The sequence below is a fragment of the Crinia signifera genome, chromosome 2 (genome assembly GCF_055691185.1).
Source record: "Crinia signifera chromosome 2, ASM5569118v1, whole genome shotgun sequence".
Lineage (NCBI taxonomy): Eukaryota > Metazoa > Chordata > Amphibia > Anura > Myobatrachidae > Crinia > Crinia signifera.
Window position 1 is genome coordinate 316,956,932 of NC_139218.1, and position 22,320 is coordinate 316,979,251.

A 22,320-nucleotide genomic window follows, 5' to 3' on the forward strand; every position below is an offset into this window, starting at 1 on the left:
ATGAGCCCTCAAACAGGAACTGTTCCACCTATATCGCTGGTATAGCCCAGATATTTGTAAGGTCCTTTTTACACATTTAAAATGTAAATTCTAGGCATCTTGTAAGTTGTTTTGTTATTGTGGCTACTTTTGCATAATGTACATCAATGTATATACACTTTAGACATGAGACAATGGGAGATGTGGGAAGATGACTAGAAACATAGAACTTGACAGCACATAAGAACCACTTGGCCCATCTAGTCTGCCCCTTTTTTAAACATGTTACCTCAAACCATATTTGATCCTCATTTTTGTAAGGATATCAATATGCCTATCCCAAGCATGTTTAAATTGCTCTACTGTATTTGCCTCTACCACCACCTGGAGGCAATTCCACTTATCTACTACTCTTTCTGTGAAGTCATTCTTCCTCCCTCTAGTTTCAGTGCATGTCCTCATGTTCTGTTGCTCCACTTCCTGTGAAGAATGTCTCCCACCTGTACCTTGTTAAAACCCTTGATATATTTGAAAGTTTCTATCATGCGCCCCCTTTTCCTTCTCTGCTCCAAAGTATATATATTAAGATCTCTTAGTCTTTCCTGGTACGTTTTGTGATGTAGGCCATGCACCATTTTAATTGCCCTTCTTTGTACAGTCTCTAATGTATTTATATCCTTCTGGAGATATGGCCTTCAGAACTGAACACAGTAGTCTAGATGAGGTCGTACCAATGACCTATACAGTGGCATTATTACTTCTTTCTTTCTACTGCTGATACCTCTCCCTATGCAACCAAGCATCTGACTTGCCTTTTTCATTGCTTTGTTACATTGCCTACCTGCCTTTAAGTCCCCTGAAATAGTGACACCTAGATCCCGCTCTTCATCAGTAGTTTCCATTATAGTTCCATTTATACTATATTTAGTCTATGGATCTTTAAGGCCCAAGTGCATGATTTTGCATTTTGTTGGCATTAAACTGTAGTGGCCATGCTCTTGACCATTCCTCTAATCTACCTAGATCATCAATCATTTGTTTTACCCCTCCTGGTGTGTCTACCCTGTTGCATACCTTTGTGTCATCTGCAAAAAAGCACATTTTACCCTCAATTCCATTTGCAATGTCACCAATAAAGATATTAAAAAGCACTGTCCAAGTACAGATCCCTGGGGTACTCCACAGGTAACCTTTCTCTCCTGTGACTGTACTTGGTTAACTACAACTCTCTGTTTTCTGTCCTGCAACCATGCTCTTATCCATTCAACCATTTTAGAATCCAATCCCAAACAATCAAGTTTATTTAACAGTCTGCGATCTGGGACAGTATCAAAAGCCTTACTAAAGTCTAGATAAGCTACATCTACAGCCCAAACTTGTTCTATTACTTTACCTACGTCACCCTGTCAAAAAAGTCAATAAGATATGTTTAACATGATCTTCCCCCAGTAAACCCATGCTGTTTCGGATCCTGTAAGTTGCTGGTTTTGAGATATTCTACAACTCTTTGTTTTAAGAGTGTTTCCATCAATTTCCCTACTACTGATGGGGAAATTGATGGAAACCCTCTTAAAACAAAGAGTTGTAGAATATCTCAAAACCAGCTACATACAGGATCCGAAACAGCATGGGTTTACTATGGGAACCAATCAGCTTTGAGGTAGCACTTATCATGTGCATGCTATAGAAGTATAGGTAGAAGGTGATTGGTTGCCATGGGCAACATCTCCACTGGCTCACTTCTCCACTCTTTTCACTGCGTCATACATCTCCGCAAAAAAAAGGTTAAGCTGATCTTTTGTTTAAAAGCTTATAGCAGGCGGTACTGAATTAGAGTCCCCGCTTCCCTATGCTATAAATGTTGCCTATTTCAATACTGCATCCTGCATGTTACTTCTTAATCTATTATTTTCAACAACATATTCCTTTGAAAAATATATTAATGGTTAATAGTTACATGCAGTGAAATTAATGGCTTGATTCTGAGTGCCTGGAGATGGTGCATTTCTGTCTGGCTTTCTATGACGCCCATTGGTGCGCCATAGCAACTTACACCAGCCCTATGACAGGAGTTGGTCTCCGGCGTAAGGGGTTCCATGTCTTTCGTTGTAGCCTCTTTAATTGATGCACATGCAGCAGCTTAAATCACTGTTAACTCTTATGTACACCAACTAAAATCCCCAGAATCTGCATCTGAATCTATACTGCATATATGAGTGGTCACAATGTCACAGACATGTATGTGCTACATTACCACTGGGCAGAGGCAGAACTACCATTGGTGCATTGCACCAGGGCCCCTGAGTAATAATGGGCCTACTGCTGTCAAGACCAGCATTGACGTCTTGGGTTGGGGTAGAGATGAGGGCCCAATTTATATTTTTGCACCTGGGCCCGCCACTCAAAAAGTTTCACTACTGCCTATGTGTGTTTAGGGTGTCCTCTAATGGCTTGCAATATATTCAGATTATATAAGAAAGCTGCGTAAAAGGAAGACACATTCTGTAACCTATAGCAACCAGTCAGATATTAGTTGGTATCTGATTGGTTGCTGTGCATTACAATATGTAAATGCTCTATGCAGCCTGGCTTTAATTCTGCCTACTAATGTAAATGATATATAAGTAAAATACATCCTGATGGATCAAATGCATTACCTGCCAATAAGATGGAAAAAAGAAATACTGTACCCTTCCGCTGTCATAACGTAAAATGCAGTTGATTTTTTTAAATAAAAAATGAAATGTTTATGGTAAAGTAATAACTGTCACACAATAATAGTAAAAGAGTAAAGACACTGATTGGCATTTTATTTCAAATTAAATTAAAAATATTTTATTGTCCATTCTCACAAAATCAGAAATGGTCACAATGGGAATAGAAAATGTGTTATGTAGCTGTAAGAGGTGGTCGCATTACCAGAAATGTCAGATTTCAGTCACAGCTAATGAGGGGACATGGTTAGAATGCTTTCTGAAGTCAGCACAAAAATCTAATGTCTAAACACCCTCCCACTCAGACAACTGGCGCCTATAATATTCAACAGGCAGCAGAAATCTCAGTATAAATTATATAAATCACAGAAGAGGCCTAGAATGTACCTGAGTGGAGGCAGCCATTTTGTATTTTATGTTCAGGGGCATCACTAGGGGCTGTGGAGAACATCTGAGGGGTTTCAGCAAAGGCCACACCTCTCCCACAAGGCCACTCCCAATTTTTGGTCACATGTTGGGTAAATTTGGTGCACTGGGTGACACAGACCCCAGTGACACAGTTGGCTAGATTCAAACACATGAAATGCAGTAACGGCATTTTTTGCTGCTAAGCCGATGGATATAAATGAGCACTGTGTGCGGGAAGTGAGGATAATGTAGCAACCCAGTCCCCACCATGCTAGGAATTTGAGCAAAACATAATACATACTTTGAAATAAAAAAAAATAAAAAAAAAATAAAACCTTATACAGCAAAAAGAATTACTTTTAAAATGTAGGAAATTAAGAAATTCATGGTATGGCTGATGAATATTAAACAACGGGGACAACTCTTTCATTTCCTTGATGGTTCCTGGAAATTAAAGTTAGTTAAACCTGCACTTTTCGCAAATATTGGTTTAGTTTGCATAATGGCTGTCTCCACTTTGTATAGGTGACAGATACAGTTTCAGTCCATACGTTTGTCACTTCCCCAGCATTCTACAATTAAACTTTAAACTGATAGTCCTTAAAACTAAAGTAACATTTCCGTAACAGTTGTATTTGCTCATAAAATAGTGTTCCTATGTTTGATTTATTAAAGTACTGAAAAAATGTTGGTTATGCATAAAGAATGGCGTAACCTATTACAGGAAAACTTATCAAGAAGCTTAATTTGTTTAGGAGCATTACCCCTAGTAGGGTGCCCTCTCCTACTGAAGTGTTACTGAGGGTCAGTGCGCAACAATTTTAAATAAGAGCAAGTGTAAAAATGTTCCCTCTTAAAGTATTAAAAAGCAACAAAACTTATATTGTGCTCTTTTGTAGTGTGAACCATCAAAATGCATGGAAACAGAAACCGCATAAGAAACAAGAAACAGAGATAGAATGAACCCAAGAACAAAGTAAAAAAACACAGCCCGAGAGATAGGACCATAATAAAATTATTTTTTTTGGGACACGGGTACAGTGCAAAAATATGGTAATACCTACAGGAGGCATCTGAAGGAAAAATGTGCCTACGACTAGCCTCTCAGATCCGAGAGCTCAGTCCAAAGATGTAGCATCGGATCACCATAGTGGCCACTAGTTTTCTGGAAACCTCCAACGGGCTTGGGGAAACTGCAAGTGAGCGAACAGAAGGAGAACTGCATGTGCACAGCGGGGATGTAGAGAAACCATTGGGGTTACATAAATCTTTCTAAAACAGACCCAAAGTGTGGGGAAGACACATTAAAAAAAGATCAATATAGGAAGGAAAGGAGGAAAAGAAAGAGAAAAAGACTTGTAACAAAGGATATGGACATTGTGAAAATGTAGAATGCCGAACGTACATTGGGAAGAATATTCATATACTCAACATAAAATATTACATGCAAAATTAGTACAAAGTAAATTACAACTTTGCTTATTTTGCTAATAAAATAAACTGCATTTATTTTATACTGTTTAGCCACAATGTTATGCCTATATATATCATCAGATTTTAGATCAGGTCACTACTACTGGTTAGAGAGGACATCCCCCCTTCAATACAAGGACTTAAGTGGGTAAGAGCATTGGAGCTACAGTTTGATGACATTTGACCTCTGGATAAATTTTGAGCGATATTTAAAGATGATTCTTATTTTATTTATCATGTTATATCTATTCACAAATGAATTGTTTTAAAATGTGTCTTTGTATTAATTAAATATATTGATATATTAAATGCGCTCTCTCTTTTTAGTTGAATTTTGGTTAGAGAGGAGACTGAGGCCAAACCCAGATTAGTACCGAAAATGTGATGTAATATCGCTCATGTTCTTCTGACTGGGCTGCGTGCCGTCCACGTTTTGCAGACGTGAAAGGTCCAGGGTCTGTGTCAAGGGACACTGACTTACTGGACACAGGAATCCAGATCCAACGGCCAGCCTGAGTAATCTTCAGCTTATGCAGACTGACCAGTGACTACAAACATTGCCAATTGCGACTGACCGTTGCCATGGTGATCCAAGGCTGCATCCACAGATGAAGCATTCAGCTCTCACAAATACATCTCCTGCAGATGCCTTCTGTTGCATTTTAAACTTGAATTACAGCTGTGCAATTCCTTAAGTTCAACCTGCTCTAGAATGATTCGTAGGTAGAAATCAAACTTGTTTAACTTTCCCAACTAGTTGTAAAGTTTTTTTGCCGTTTTCGGCATGTAGGAGCAAATGAATGATTGTTTGGTTCCACACACTGCCTGATTATCATTCCAACAAGCCAACTAGTTCTGGTGTATGGCCAGCTTGGCAAACATGAATTGAGGCTAATCTGTCCCACAAACTGAAACATAGTGGAGCGACAAACAGATTGGCAGACCAAAGCATACACCACATTATAATCTACTAAATATATATATATTTATATATAATTTTATGCAACTGTTTAAATTATGTTTTAGGTTCCCTTTTAAACAACTAAAATAAGGTCCTTCAAAAGTATCTAGTGGATTAAGTACACTTGTTGAACGTAGTTTGATTTAGGCTGAAGTAATGTATGTAACATAAGAAATGATTGGCCTTCTGTAAGCTATTAGCCTGTCTGTAGCACTGTGTTTCATTTGCAGGAGGACACTATCTAAAGCTGGCCAGACATCAGGACTACCTGCATACAATCTGCATACGACCTGATCACAGGCAGATTGTGGAACGGTCAAAGGAGCAATCAGTTGTGCTTAAAAAGCACATACGATCTGCTTGTAAGCGTAATTGAAGCCGATGGATGAGACGTGCAGCGCGTCTCATCTGAGGGCTGACCATTGTGGGATCCTGTGCACATGACCAGTCGAGAGTGGACGTTCGGGTCCAATGTTGTTCTGGTGTATGGCGGTCTTAAGCTAATTAGCAATAGAAAGGGAACAGTGGCAGACAAGTTCTCCGCCACTTGTACCAGGGCTAAACACTGATTGATACAATGGTCCTGCAATGGTATTTATCATACTCCCACACCACTATCAACCATCATTAACAAGGATTTGATTATTGGTCATGTATTACACAAAAAAGTAATAGAACGGCTCCATTTGGGAATCTGAGTAAGTATTCTTGAAAACAGTATTAAAGAAAAAAACATTCCAAACACATTTGTAACAGTCTCCGTGGCAGCATACCATCAGCATGGAACTTAGTGGCAGCATACCATCAGCATGGAACTTATTAAGGAATACTCAATCAAGCCATGTGTAACCCTGCCTGTAGTCTCATCCTTAATATTTACCTTAAAAAAGATCCAGAAAAGATCCCATAATGCTTTGTGCATCACTCTGACTATTACAGTGTGCATCTGAAATGTGCATTGTGTACTGTACAGTATTCTACCTATTTCTGCTCTGGGGAATGTTAAATTATGCATCTGTATGTACAGTAGGTGTGGGTCAGTAAAAAACCTGAAATAGACCTTTTTTATTTTAAGGCTTTCCTTACACACGTTTGTGTGTGTGTGTGTGTGCTCCCAGATTGTGTGGGACACAGCCATGGAGCAAATAAGGAAAATAAATATCTGGTTTATGGTCACAGAAGAGTTAACTCAACGTGCACATAACAGTTGCTAAGGAAATCTAGTTATGCCTTACTAATACAGGAATTTACCTTTGGTATCCTTATGCCACTCTCAATTGTTTTGCCTTTTCCTTTACAGGGCAATTGTCAGAAACAATACTGCAATCATAGTAGGGCAACATAGGTCACATAGAGATAAATATATATATATATATATATATATATATATTTGAATAAAAGAAAAAAAAAGAAAAAACAGGCTTCATTGTATCTACTGTATTGCAGTTTGTATACTGCAGTCAGCTGTTCCTCACTGTGCTGGAGGACTCATGTCACACAATACTGCACAGGCTGCAACAGGCGCCATGCTTTCCGGTAGGGAAAATAATTACTACTTTCAAAGGAGGCCTTATTTCTACTCTGTGTAACATACTTTTTCCTAACCCAAGCATCACATTCTTAATAGTGTTCATTCTAGCAGCCGCTAACTTTGAAAACCCATGCAGTTCCTCTTCCCTGCCTGGGCTGTCACTGTGCTGTGGTCTGTATATCAGCACTGATAAGCAAGACCTCTGCTAGAAACACCACAGCAGACAGCGACACCCCAGGCAGGGAACAGGAACTGCATGGGTTTTCAAAGCTACCGGGTGCTAGAATGAACACTACTTAACACAGCCTCTTATTTGTGGAATTTCTCTGTAAAGTTTTTATTTAGTGTATGCCTTTTTTAATTAACAAATAATGATATCGAAAGTAAGAGTGCTGTGAGAGAAATACTTCCAACCAGAATGAATGGTCTGTCAAGCACCTTAAGCTGTGACACAGCACACACACATACAAATGACACACACACGCACGCAAGCACGCACCAATCCGGCCTTTATCAGTCACACAGAAATACTGCACACCTGCTACATATCTTCTCTGCTATAGCAGTCTGTGCTTACAAGCAAATGCTGTGTTATATTTATATACACAAAGAAAACATTTTCTCCAGCTACTAGAGTCCGTCTAGTAGAATCCTCATCTATGCAATTATATACATTTTACACCTATAGAACATTCCCATCGCTTTGGTTTAGAGCCGTCTAAATGCAATCTAAAAGATCAGCTCCAGTCTCCATACATTAAATAGTCTATAATAATCATTAAAAAAAGACTTTAGATTCACTTCTCCCTATTAATATACGGCATCAACAGTGTAAGCAAGCATCAACTGAAGAATATATATATATATATATATATATATATATATATATATACACACACACACACACACACACATACATACATACACACATATACACACACACATACATTCCTTAATTTATTTTTGTACAAAGGCAACATATAAATATATATACATGTACATTCAAATATAACCCCACCCAATATAATTTAAATATATAGACTATAGGATATATATTTAAATTATATTTTTATATATAACTTTAAAACATCTATAAAATTATTAGACCTGTATGTGTAATGGAATCCACTACTTAAGAAATTAGGAGACAAAAACAAATGTGGTGAAGTCTCGTATCATCCTCCTCATTGTCTTGATATTATCTACATTGATGCAAGAAAACATCCGACTTCACAAAGAACAATTTCCTCTTAAACAGTAATATAATTTATGTACATCGTACCAAAAGGTTTTAAAAAAATAAACCAAATTTTTTAACTTTCTCCAGCAGAGCAGTTTACCCTTCATTTACAGAAGGGTCTCATTAGTTCGAATACCCTTTACACAAATATATGGCACAAAGTGTTAAAAGTCTCATTCTTGTGAATGTGTGAGAAACTCCAAGGGTTAAAATCACACGGACTATAAATGGGAACTATTGTTTCCTACATTGGCTATTGTAGCATGTGGTAGGGTATCGCCAGCTACAAAAGTTCTATGTCTTTTAGCAATGAAGTCACCTCTTCCATCAAAAGGAAAATTGTGGCTACAATACAAACTACATAATATACAAAGTATTTCTTGCATTCACAGATAACTGAAAACCCACAATTAGGGAACCAGCTGAATGACGCACTCCTGATTTTTCTGTTCTACAGAACAGGCATGAGTGTAAGGCTATTGAAGGGCACAACAGGAATCCTCACAAACCTTATAATGTCAAGTAGCACAGCGAAGCATAGAGTAATACTGGTTATCTAATTAATACATATCGAATGGGAACTTCTATAAATATATACTTGTCAGTGTTGCAAGACATTCCCGTTAAATCAACATGTGTGTGTCTTGCCTATAGTTTCCCTTTAAATGAGGCCCACAGGTAAATTTCTCCATAATTCAATGCTTAACCACCTGGATGAAGATGAGTGTTTTGATGAGTTAAATGAAACAGGACACCGGCTTTACCTCAATACACCCTCTCCCAGCCCTCCTACCTTAGCAATAATGAATGCAGTTATATTGTTTAAAACTAGTCTACAGCATCTGGCCTGTATAGAGTCAAATCATTGATCCATTTACAAGATAAGGCTAATGGAATCCCAACACTGGCTATTAGATTTGTGCAACTATATTTAGAATGGTGATCCCGTGGAACTACAAATACCAGCATGTCCTGCTATAACTTTAGAATGCCCTAACAGCAAAGCTATGGCAATGCATGCTAGGATGCGCAGTTCCACAGAAGCTGGAGTGCCACAGGTTTTAAACCCAGCTTTATGGTACATATGTACTGGCATATGAAATATGGATATGCGTTTACAACAGCGTTCTGTCTGTGACGAACGAGATGTTCAACATGTTGTTAAGTGTCAAGTATATGTAAACGCTTCTTAACCACATCATACCAGTTCACAATGTGCTCTTGTTGAGATATCATTTTGCAATTGCTTTGATGCACTGAAATGGAACATGGAGCATTCCAAATAACACACTGCAACTTAACTTGGACTAGAGAAACATAGATCACAGAAAGCCAGCTGGTGCACCGCCTTACTGCTTGTGGTGCAAGTGGTGGTGAATTTAAGAACATACTCAGTGGAAAGGATACAGGCATTATCAGTAAATGGGCAGAAAGGCAGGATGCATAGGAAAAATATGGGATGTGGAGATATGGTGCGCTGAAGCAATATAGCAGTAGCTGGGAGGCTGGTATATACTGTACTACAAAGTTGTACAAGGCACTTCACTATCCTTCCCAAAAAGGTTGCTGGCTCAGCGAAGACCTTCACTATACTGAATACTCATTTTGCACACAGTATGTCTCATGGCAGATAAGAGAGTGCCAATACTTATAGACTTGTATTACTACCTAACCAGGTTTAAAAAAAAAAAAAAAGTAATTCCAGAAAAAAAGACTTTACAGGCATCTGTAAGCTATGGCAAATCTGGCACAGAGATGCCGGGTCTTGTCGTAGTGCCACATCTAGCCAGAACCCTATGGTAATAAACGTTATACTGATTTCGGGCATTTATGGATATCTCTGTTATGTGGATGCAGGAACTGTAGTTATTACAAAATTAGAGGTTTTACTATTTAACAAATATAAACAAGACCTATTTTATGGAGATTGAACTTTCTGCCTGCTCTTGTCTAAAAATACTTTTTGTATTGTTTGGCTAAAACTGTAAAAACACATGACAGTGCCAACACAAGCATCCTCGGTGTATTCTTGTTACCCCCCTCCCCCCTTCTTTGGCACCAGACATGGAATTGCACGTCCCAAAGGATATTGTATTATACTATTTTACTTAAAAGATGTCTGATTTAGACCCTTTGTCTGGGGATCAAGACCATCTATGCCTGAGACTAAACCTTCAGAACACCGGATCCCCGCTTTAAATGGGGTGATACAAGTTGAAAGGACCCAGGTTATTAACTGTTACCTCTACACATTTGAGGCATAAATATATTTCTTGAGTTAAATTTCCTCTTCTTTCGACAGTCATTGTCATTACGTGAGACTCCGTATATTCCTGTAACTACTTGAGTCAAAATTAGGCAACTCGCTGGTTCGCACTGGTTTGCAGATTATACTGCCATTGAAAAGGTTATATTTCCCTTACTGCATTCAATGTAAAAGTTCATCTTAATCTGAGATCCCATCTATTAGGACCAAGATTTGATCAAGCATCTGACGTTACAAAACGTGCACAGTGCACCAATTCTACAATGTATGGATTAAGGCGCTGGCTATCCTTGCAGCCTGAAGATTCATTGGCCAGCTAGTACCTAACACAGTATGTGCTGCCCCCAAGTTGATGAGGCGGTTATCCTTTGTCTCCAAGCCGGAGATTCTCTTAATCCCCAGGCCGGATGTGAATTTGGCAAATGAGACAAAGATTCTGACAGCTTCACAGTGAAAAAAAAAATCAAGTGCGTTGCTGGGTGTGGACACACATCATTCTTCTCACCCTCTGCTTATGTTAACTCCACAAAATGAAAGGCAGTTTAGGGAAGAAGTCAAAAAGGCAGAGAGTCTGTTGTCAGAATGTACTTCCCCCATGCAACTCTCCCGGGATGCAAGGGGGTCACAGAGAGTCTGTTGAAAACACTTCCTTACCGTAAAACAGAAAGAAAATGTAGTAATGTGGAACCCCCTGAGAGTTCCAGGTTGGAAATCACCTGCTCCTGTTTGACAGTCACCATTACCTGGAGGTGAGGAAGTGTAGCAAATGAGAGCTATTTGGGACATGGAATGGAAGGAAAAAACTCAGCTGCAGAGATTTCTTGCCCTTTTGTGTCCCTGCAGGTGGTACAGGGGGTCCTATGGAGTGGAGAACCATTCCACCTGCTGCTGGAGACATGTCAATCGCTCACAAAAAAAACATACAGCGCATAAAAACGTACAAGGCAATGCCCCTGCTCCCTGCTGTGGCCTGGACTTCTGGCTCTTTGGTCAGTTTATAGAGAAGTTTTTAACAAGTCTATTGTAAAATAGTCATCTTGTTGTGTTGAACCCAATACAATACAAAAATAAAGAAGAGAAAAATGAAAGTAAATAGCATAATGTCTCGTTCACAATAAATAACTTGTAAGTACCGCCTGTGAGCATATATATTTTTTTCCTTTTTAAGTGCCAGGGTGAAAGCTGCTTCTCTCGGCTTTCAGTGTACAGGTGGGTCAGTCTCCTGGGCAGGGCAGCACAAACAGTGAGCACAGCACCATACAAACACGTCCCTTGCCAAGCTCTCCATCTCAGGTGCGAGGCCTGGCACTACAGAGCCCCCTTGCACCCGCACTGTTGCAGATGATGTAGGTAGCTTCCTGATTGTTCTGGATACTCTTTACGGGGTCAGTATGAGGTTTCTTGTTCCTCCCTCCCCTCAACGCAGAGATTCCTGCTAACTGCTGGCTGGACCATCATTGAGGAAGTAGGTGGTCATTTCTCCCTTGCCTTTGACTTTAACAACACCCCGATATTCCAGTTGATAACCTTTGGTTGACAGCACCTGATACAGATCAGTTGTAACCTAAGGAAAATGAAAGGATTGTTTTGATATACAACAAAAATGGGTGTAAATCTGAAAAACTATTTTCTGATGAACAACTTGAATTTATCAATACATTTAACAATGTGCCATGGTATATGTAGAAGTACATGCATCTAGAGCCAGATATATGAAGATTCAAAAAAGTGATCAAGTGGAAAGTGATAAACGACTAATCAGCTCCTAACTGCCATGATACAGGCTGTGTTAAAAATGCCAGTAAGGAGCTGGTTGGCCAATTACTCCATTTTATCACATTTGAAGCTTAGTACATCTGGCACTAGGGAGTTGCCTAACCCTGCGGCTCATCCCAGCTAGGGAACATCACTTCATAGAAAGCTATGTTACTCTTTTTTAATGATAGTCTTTCAACAGATGGCCAAATAATACCACACAGATAGATTTACAATAACTTGTCTGTGAAAGGGATCTCTGATGTGTAAGTTATTTTAAGGTCTAGGTTCAGAAGAAAAACAAACAAAGCGAAAGTCACCTGTATGCGGTCTGGGACTCCAGTGCTGTCCATTCGGCTTGCTACATTCACAGTGTTCCCCCAAATATCATACTGGGGTTTACGGGCTCCAATAACACCAGCAACCACAGGCCCGGTGTTTAGTCCTGTAGAGGACACATTCAACAACCAATCAGGACTAGTTACAAATACACATGGTCACCTAAGTTCTTCTGCTGGTTTACTGTATTGTATAGTGTTCATTCTAGAACCCGCCATCTTTGAAAATCTATGCAGTTCCTCTTCCCTGCCTGGGGTGTCACTGTCTGCTGTAGTGCTTCTAGCACAGTGTAGTCTGTATATCAGAACTGGTATGCAAACCAGACCTGTGCTAGAAACACCACAACAGACAGCGACACCCTAGGCAGGGAACAGGAACTGCATGAGTTTTTAACACTATTGTATGTCCTTCAATTAATTGAATTAATTAATTTTGCCGCAAGGGGTAGAGTGCCATTGTAATGCTGGTAATGCTGGTAATAGCACCATATCTTGCCCCCCTCATGGCCCAATCTCACCCCAGAATTGTAGATTTTATACAAAGACCTATTGGGCTGCAAACAATAATCCCTGAGTCTGGGGGTTACCGTAAGTGTGACATATAGCGGTGAGCTAGCCCCATAATCGAAATGGGGTTGTAATCTGGTTGTAATCTACTGATGACATTTTAAAAGATTAGTATACAAGAAAATATAAATAAAGGTACTTGTTTCCTAGCACGGCGCCAGCAATTTTAATTGCATCCATCGGGACTCAAAAAATCGCGTTGATCGCATCTTATGCAACCAAATCGCATGCGATGCGATCAACGCGATTTTTTACATTGGAATCAATGTCAAATGGTCCCTGAGACCCAATTTTACATTGGCCCCAATGTAAAATGCCCCCCAGACCCCCAATTTTCATTGTATACCCTCACTCATTGGTGAAATGCCCCCCATTGTTAACGGCACCCCACGATCAACGTCAACCCGAAGCGTGGCGAGCGCAGCGGTACGCATCCTCCGACCTTTTCATACCCCCACTATCCACGTCGGCGTGGAGTTGATTTTATATAGTGTGGCGAGCGCAGCGAGCCACCGTGCCCGAAGCGTGGCGAGCATAGTGAGCCCCGCGAGGGGCCGCGCATTACTTCACAGGTATTACGCGTGAGCTCGCCACGCTTCGGGCTCGGTGGCTCGCTGCGCTTGCCACACTATATAAAATCAACTCCACGCCGACGTGGATAGTGGGGGTATGAAAAGGTCGTAGGACGCGTACCGCCGCCCCTCGCGGGCTCACTACGCTCGCCACGCTTCGGGTTAGCGTTAATCGTGGGTTGCCATTAACAATGAGGGGGCATTGAACATACACATTACCCATTAGGGTGCCTATACAATCAAAAATCGCAGTGAGTCATCGAGCCTGAAGCGTGGCGGGTATGAAAAGGTTGTAGGACCTGTACCGCTGCCCCTCGCGGACTCGCTACGCTCGTCACGCTTCGGGTTAGCGTTAATCGTGGGTTGCCGTTAACAATGGGGGGGCATTTAACATACACATTACCCATTAGGGTGCCTATACAATCAAAAACCGGGGCCATTGGCCCATTTAACATTGTTCCCTATGTAAAATCGCGTTGATCGTCGTCATTATAATGGCATGCAATGGACGCGATCAACGTGATTTTGTAATAGCCGGCTAATTTAACATTGCTCCCTATGTAATATCGCGTCGGTCGCATCGCATGCCTTTATAATGGCATGCGATGGACGCGATCAACGCGATTTTCTCATTGCCGGCAATAAAGGCTAAAAATAGCCAAATATCGCGTCGGTCGCGTCCATCGCATACCTTAAGTAACCTTAGCTTAAGGTATGCGATCACCCACGACGGGCGCGGTGCTAGGAAACAAGTACCTAAATAAATTATATAAAAGTAACCCAAGGTTGTAATCAAGAAATGAAATAACATTTACAATCAGGAAAAAATTATTATAATAGAGGATGGGGCTCGTTTATCCTATTTGCAGTGCAAAATAACCAATTAGGGCAAAAAGTGCAGAAAAAAAGGGAAGGCATTACACTAATATACAATATTACATGTAAATATAGCCCCTACTAATATCTCTATCACTGTTAACAACACCATCATCTCCCCCGTTCCCCAACTCTGCTGCCTGGGTGTCACTCTCGACTCCTCCCTCTCCTTTGCACCCCACATCCAAGCTCTGGCCCATTCTTGCTTTCAGTGTACAGTTACAGTGGTTCCAGTTACCCAACATTGCTCGCATCAGGCCCTTTCTCTCACAGAGGGGTTTATTCTAGTTCATTCTTTCTGACAAAATCCTTCTTAGATGGACAAAACCATGTGCACTGCAGGGGGGGGGGCAGATGTAACATGTGCAGAGAGAATTAGATTTGGGTGAGTTATTTTGTTTCTGTGCAGGGAAAATACTGACTGCATGATTTTACACTTCAATATAGATCTCACTTTGAAGAAAAACACCACCCAAATCTAATTCTCTCTGCACAAGTTACATCTGCCCCACCCGCAGTGCACATGGTTTTGTCCATCTAAAAAGGATTTTGTCAGAAAGAATGGACTAGAATAACCCCCAGAGTGCAACTATGCTGAGCATCCACTCACTGGTCATCTCACGGCTTGACTACTGTAATGCTCTCCTCACCGGCCTTGCTCCATGCCAACTGGCTCCTCTCCAATCTGTCCTCAACTCTGCAGCTAGGCTTATCTTCCTCTCCCGCCACTCTAATTCCCCTTCAACAAAATCTGCACTGGCTCCCATTCCCCTACATAATGCTCTTCAAACACCTCACACTCACATACAGGGCCATCTCTAATTCCATTGCTCCATATATCTCTAACCTCATCTCCATTCATACACCCTCCCGCTCTCTACGGTCAGCTGACGTCTCTCCTCCACCCTGATCACTGCTTCCCATGCTAGAGTACAGGACTTTGCCCGTGCTGCACCCCTTCAGTGGAACGCACTCCCTCGCTCCATTAGACTCTCCCTGGCCTTGCAAAGCTTCAAACGAGCACTGAAAACTCACCTATTCATCAAAGCGTACCCTTCTACTGCATAAACTAGCTGGTTCTCTGACCCCTTACCTGTTTACATCCTGCTAGCTAGCCACCACCCACTTCCTTGCACCTCTTGTAATCTGTCTGTCTCTACTTCCTACTAGATTGTAAGCTCCTCTGAGCAGGACCCTCTTCCCTTCTGTTGTCAAAGCCCACTTCTCTTCACATATCACTCACAGCTCTCCTATACTCCAACACTCAGTGACCATCTTCGTCTGCATACTCATCTCCATCATTGGCCTCAAGCCTCTAGTTGTATGTTTATTGAGTCCTCACTACTTATATTTAATCTGTAATGTGTATTGTACTGTGGCGCTCTTTATCTGTACTCTATTTTTGTTATTTATTCAATGTTATGCCAAGCTTTGTCTCCCTGTATTGTTCCTTTGTACGGCGCTGCAAAACACTTGTGGCGCCTTTTTAAATAAAATAATAATAATAAAAAATGCATTATAGAGTGGGTGCACGTTTACCTGGTCATTCATAAACACCTATAAATGACACGTGCTGCGTATGACTTATCATTTTCAAGAATTTTTAAATGTGAAAAATAATAATTAAAGTACAGTAAGCCAGAGTTACAAACTGTATAAACCTCCTCTGCTGCTCCAGGTTCTGCTTTATGCTCCCATAAGCAGGGAGTCTAGGGAGCATATACACCTCCCCCCCCCCCCCCCTCTTTTATGTCTGGGTGCTGCAGGGGTGGTGGGAGATAATGTGGAGGGGGTAGGATGAATGTGATTGTAATGTGACACAGTGCCCCTCCCACAGCAGCCGGCACCTATAAAGGAGAGACTTCCTCTTGAAAGCACACTCCACCTCCCACCCCCAACTGAATTTCCCCGAAAACTTACAAGAAAATGGATTTGGACACCAATCCTCTTATATTGTAATTTATACACTTAAATTAGGGAATCTTTGTCATTAGTTACATTATTCTTTTTTTTTTTTAAATCACACATTCTTCAGGGGTCAAACCCAGGACCTTCAGTTACATTAAAGCACACATTTCTGTACCCAGAATTCAAACTGATGACTTTCCATATTTCAGTCAGACATAGGATACTCACCAATCTTCATCTGGAAGTTATTGAAGGAGTGCTCATTTATATATTTCATCTGCTCCATCAGCTTCATTGCGTAGTCTGCCAAGGCGGTAATGTGCGACTTCCCCTCCTTGTCGTACGTTGTATCATTCAGGCCTGAAGCTGCCATGTACGTGCTACCAATAGTCTTGATTTTCTCTAACTGCCGGAATTTGTCCTCACCAATGATCTGTTGAAGAAAGAGAGGTAGCTAAACACACAAATGTTATGCTGGTGACATGTAAATCGTTGACCGTCTCTGGATTTCTACAGCAAGTTGAAGGTTAAGCCTAATCTCTGCTGCCAAATCCTGCAAACATTAGTCACAATCTGATGGAAATACTGACAACCAGTTTTAGTTGCTGACACATTGCAATGTTAATAATAATTTCTCTGAACGTGCAAGTAGGGGAATCATTGAAGGAATTGACTTGTGGTTAGTAAATTACCAGATTTTCATGGACCAGCCTCATTACTAATGCATAAGAATATTGTTTAACCCCCACACACACTGGGCAATAAAATGAGTGATGTTGTTGATTTTAGCCCTTCTGAGCGATATTGCTTATTTTATCGCCCAGTGTATACGTTGTACATTATACGTGGGTCATTAACGAGCCCCTCTGTTGTTTGTGCATGCACAGACAAAGGAGTCTATCATTGACAACAGCCATGCTTCAGAATGCTCTGTCGGCTGCATCCCCTCGTATGGTATTTACGGTAAAACTGGGCTGTAATATGACTGAGGTAGGCACCAAATAGTGGGGCAGATGTAATAAGCCTGATGAAGAGATAAAGTGGAAGGAGATAATGCACCAGCCAATTAACTGTGGTTGAAAAATTACAGTTGAAAGTTGATTGGCTGGTGCATTATCTTCTTCCACTTTTTTCTCACCTTTACAGATGGAGCAGCTCCTATCGGAAGGGGGTACGCATGCACGAGACGCTCATGCGCCCCGTTCTTTTGGAGCCCTCCACCGCCCCCCCCCCCCCCGATTCCTGCCCCCAGCACCCCCGATCTCTACCTGTCTCCCTGGGGAAAGCTCTCCCCTGATGGGGGCGCATGCGTGTGAGACGCTCGCGAGTCCCAGTCAGATGGATCAGCTCTGACCATTCCCTGCACTGGCTGAGAGGCGCTCCACCTGCACCATCTTTACCAGGCTTAATACATTTGCCCCAGTGTGAGTAATTGACTTTTTATTTACATCAGCGTGAACATTGTTTTAGCAGACATTGTAGGCAATTCTATACAGCAAAACAGCTGCCTGCACAATACACATTTGAACTCCATATAAAATAAGATGCTACATAATATATACTACATAGCAGATATGCCTGGTTTCAATGGACAAATGTTTGCCGGGCAGAACATTTCAACCCATTTGAATTTTGAAAAATCACTGCTTAGTATTGGGTAACTGCAAATAACCGTCACAGCTCCCAGAACACCCAGCAGGTCACATGTTCCAGGGGAATGCGGTCCCTGTGTCAACAATGTCTAATGTCGACAGTGACCAGGTCAACACCTGGAAATGGTTGACATACCATAGGTCGGCATTGACAGAAGCTCTCAACACAAGTTTAAGGTCGACATGGATATGGTCGACACAGGTTTTTATGGGGTTTTTTTTTGGTGTAAACCGACTTGGTTCATACTTTATTATCCAAGTGGTCATAGAGTGAGAATGTAATAGTGTGGAGAGCGCAGTGAATAATGTGAGGGGCGCTTACAATTTTACGGTGTCCATGTCATCATGTGACAGACAAAAAAAAAAAACCATTTCCAGGTGTCGACACAGTCACGGTTGACCCACTATACCGTAACCTGTTCCAGGTCACGAGAAGATGTACAGGGAGTAGTGAACGGATAATGGCGATACATTGTAAATGGCAGGCAAACACTGAGCCACAGAATTCTGAAAGGGAAGCAACCAACTACAATGACTGCAAATATACGTAATATCATTTGGTATTTGATGTGCCCAGATAAGACAATGGCAAACATTATAGGAATAAGTCACTCATAAACATCATTATTTTATGAGTGACACAATCACTAGAGCGCTGTCTTCTCCACACCTCCCTCAATGCACCGTGAGCTAGCTGTAGGCAGCATTAGCAGTATTCCAATGTCCCTATTCCAGTATCTGGTTGGTTAGGAAACCTGCAGGATATTTCCCTTCAATTAGTCATTTTTCTTTTATTTGAGGCGAAACAATTAAACATTTTATTTTACAACAGTTCCAGGCTTAGGGGCCATGACAATCAAAGACTGATTTATCACAGAAAAACAAGCGCTAGATAAATGCCTCTAAGCAAATGAATCTGAAATGAGAAAACTGTCAAACTGTGGAGAAGATGAACATAGACCCTTTATGGACTATACTGAGGTCTTTACAACAAGTAAATGTTTGCTCTCAATCACTATTGCAATGTTCCTTCATGTAAGTAAGAGGCTGAGGCAAGTCAGCCGTGAAGGATAGCCAAAAGAAAGGAAACCTAACTTTCTTGCATATAACTAACAGCAGAGCATTATTAAATATGACATTACATTACGATGTCCTAAAGAATCACTTGAAGTTATACAACTATTGTGAAATGATAAATAGCACTGTCATAACAAGTTCTCTCTATGGGTAATGTTGAGGCAAGAATAGTTTTTGTTGGAGCAGATTAGTACCCCGGCTGGTCTGCTTATGGTGATCTGAATAAGATGGGCAGAATTCAATGATTTCTTTTGCGATGTGCAGCAAATCCTGTCTAGGATTTGCTGCACATTCACAGGGTTCCGGAGGGCTGGAGCATTCATAGCCAGCCCTCCCTCTCCCCCTATTCAATGCCTCAAGGGCCCGCTGCCCCTGACGGCAAATTTTACCCCCCCCCCCCCCCCCTGGCATGCCGCAGGGACACAGGGGACTGCGGAAGGCAGGTAGATGGAAGCCTCCCTGCCTGCGCCGGAATGTGTGGGGGAGAAGGAGGCCTGGCAGGGAAACAGGGAGGGCTCCGGGAGAGAAGGCAGGGGAGGCGGTGGAGGGAGCGCTGCCCTGGTCCCGCTCGTGCATATGTAATGAGCGGGACCAGGCGCAGTGAATAATGAGTGGCTCCCCGCCCCCCTGTGATGTTATGTGTAAAAAATATATATATATTGCAAATTAAATATATATTCATGTGCTGCAAGCACATGAATACAAATAGCATGCCTCTTCACATAATAAAAATACTGATTTTTTTACACCAAAAAAACCCTTTATTTTTAAAGAACACATTCCAGTTCACCTTAAAAAGATGTCGAATGCAAAACGGTGAATCATGGGGAAAATCATGGTAAAAGCAGTTCTCCATCCTAGCATTGAATACACTCTCAGCGAATCACAGTGAAAACCCAGCGAATTGCAGCGAGCATAAAACGGAGAACTGGCCGGCATTCACTGTTCGCTTTCGGCGAACAGTGAACATTGAATAGGGTGAATCAGATTTTCAGTGGAAAAGATTCTCCGGGCCGATTCGCCGAAACAAACGTGAATCGGGAGCATTGAATACTGCCCGATGAATGCACGTTTTCACTTATATTGGCTACGGACCAGTGTGTAGTTGTTGATATTTTATTGAAATAAAAATATGTATGTCTACATGTAGGAGGACTGATGCTGCCATTAGGTCTGGTATCAAACAATCTTTTTCTTCCAAGACCTGATCATTTCACACCAAATCCCGAATAACTGAAGAATTCCAGGCTCAACTTTTAAACAGTGATTGGAAAGCAGAGGATGCTGGGAATAGAACAGCATGATGATTACTCAAGAATAAAACAAACACTATACATAAGGAAGCATCCTCCCACCTCATCAAAGTCAGCAATGATTTCGTTGAGCAAACGCAGGCATTCTACTCCTTCATTGTTGGCCTCAAGTTCAACATAGAACTCTGAGAAGTTACTGATTGAAGCAAACATGACAGCCACGCATTCGCAGGACTGATAGTACAGTTCATCATTCCTATGTTCCCGGGCCAGGAAGTGGGCTGCAACGTCTTTGGGAAGGATGTTGTGCAGGAGACGGCGATTATATGCTTGCAGCTCTTCCATATCCTCTTTTTCTCCAGTTGCCTATATGTAAGCAAAATAAACCATTAACATACATAAGAGAAGATTTGTCAGATCTTCTAAAGAGGACAAGTAGAAGAGTTGGCCATGGACGTGGTAAATTTACTAAGATGGCAGTTCTATTGAAGATGGGAGTTTGCTCATAGCAACCAATCAGATTGTTTCTATTATCTTCTAGAACAGGGCTGGGCAACACCGGCCCTCCAGATGTTGATGAACTACACATCCCAGCATGCCTTGCATCAGTTTCAGCATGGCCACATAGCAAAACTAATGCAAAGCATCCTGGGATGTGTAGTTCATTAACATCTGGAGGGCCGGTGTTGCCCAGCCCTGTTCAAGAAGGTGCTAAATAAATAAGTAGAATCTGATTGGTTGCTATGGGCAACATCTCATTTTCAATAGAGGCAATCGCAACCAACCAGATTCTAGCTATGATTTAGCTAGTGTATTCCATAAAAGGATAGGTAGAATGTAATTGGTTGCTATGGGTACCACCTCCACTTGTCCTTTATAGAAGGTTACCCCCCCTCCCCCCACGTGCAGAGCAGCAATTCTGTCCTACATACCTGTAGCTTCCACAGGAAATCCAGCCGAGCCGTGGACTCAACTTGCTGAGCATGAAGATACAGAGCCAAAACGAAGACAGTCAAGATGACAGGAGTCACATACTTTAGAGGTATTTTACTGCCCACAAGACTGTATAAAAAAAACAAACAAAACAACATAAGACATGCATATAAAAAATGATGGGGGTTTAATAAGCACCTTCCACCAGAAGGATACAGGGTGGGCTGTTCTTCCAGAAGCCTAAATACCTTTAAAAGCAGCATGGTTAAAACAATGAGCAGTGATTTCATTGCAAGTGAACATGTTCACATGTGGACGTTCCATGGCAGCAGAAGTCACATCATGCGCTAAATCCCATTGAACAGGACATTTGCTTACAAGGTTCCCATATCAATAGAAAGGCTCTGTATCGCTACTCCTTGTTCTGATGAGAACTCCTTGGGAAAAAACCTAGGCCAAACTGGCATGTCACTGGTACTTACAGGGCTCATGCACTTATTTCCAACCCCGACTATATTTGTATCTAGCCTTACCACACACACACACACACACACACACACACACACACACACACACACACACACACACACACACACACACACACACACACACACTCTCTCTCCAATGGAGGGATTGTAACATATGAGTTGCAGCAAAATGAATAACAAATAACATATTAATATCTGAAGCTGCAGACACTGCGGGAACCCATGTCAACTTTCCTCCTAAATACACATCTTTGTCTAAGGAGATTATAATTAACTATGAAATGAGGAAATACAACTATGTTAGGAGAATGTCTTTTTTTTGTATTGTT

At 41.3% G+C, this 22,320-nt stretch overlaps 1 protein-coding gene across 8 annotated transcripts in view; it reads right to left on the bottom strand.

Annotated features, from left to right (window-relative positions):
* Positions 1–2,760: 2,760 nt before the first annotated feature.
* ADCY6 (adenylate cyclase 6) overlaps positions 2,761–22,320 on the bottom strand; it is a 195,927-nt gene continuing 176,367 nt past the window's right edge. For all 8 annotated transcript variants that reach the window (XM_083169056.1, XM_083169057.1, XM_083169060.1 and 5 more), the window contains 5 exons: positions 21,503–21,632; positions 20,673–20,936; positions 16,817–17,021; positions 12,648–12,772; positions 2,761–12,136 (listed from right to left, as the gene is read on the bottom strand). In XM_083169056.1, coding sequence (XP_083025182.1) covers positions 12,008–12,136; positions 12,648–12,772; positions 16,817–17,021; positions 20,673–20,936; positions 21,503–21,632 — 853 coding nt within the window. In that variant the 3' untranslated portion in view covers positions 2,761–12,007. The remainder of the gene's footprint in view (positions 12,137–12,647; positions 12,773–16,816; positions 17,022–20,672; positions 20,937–21,502; positions 21,633–22,320) is intronic.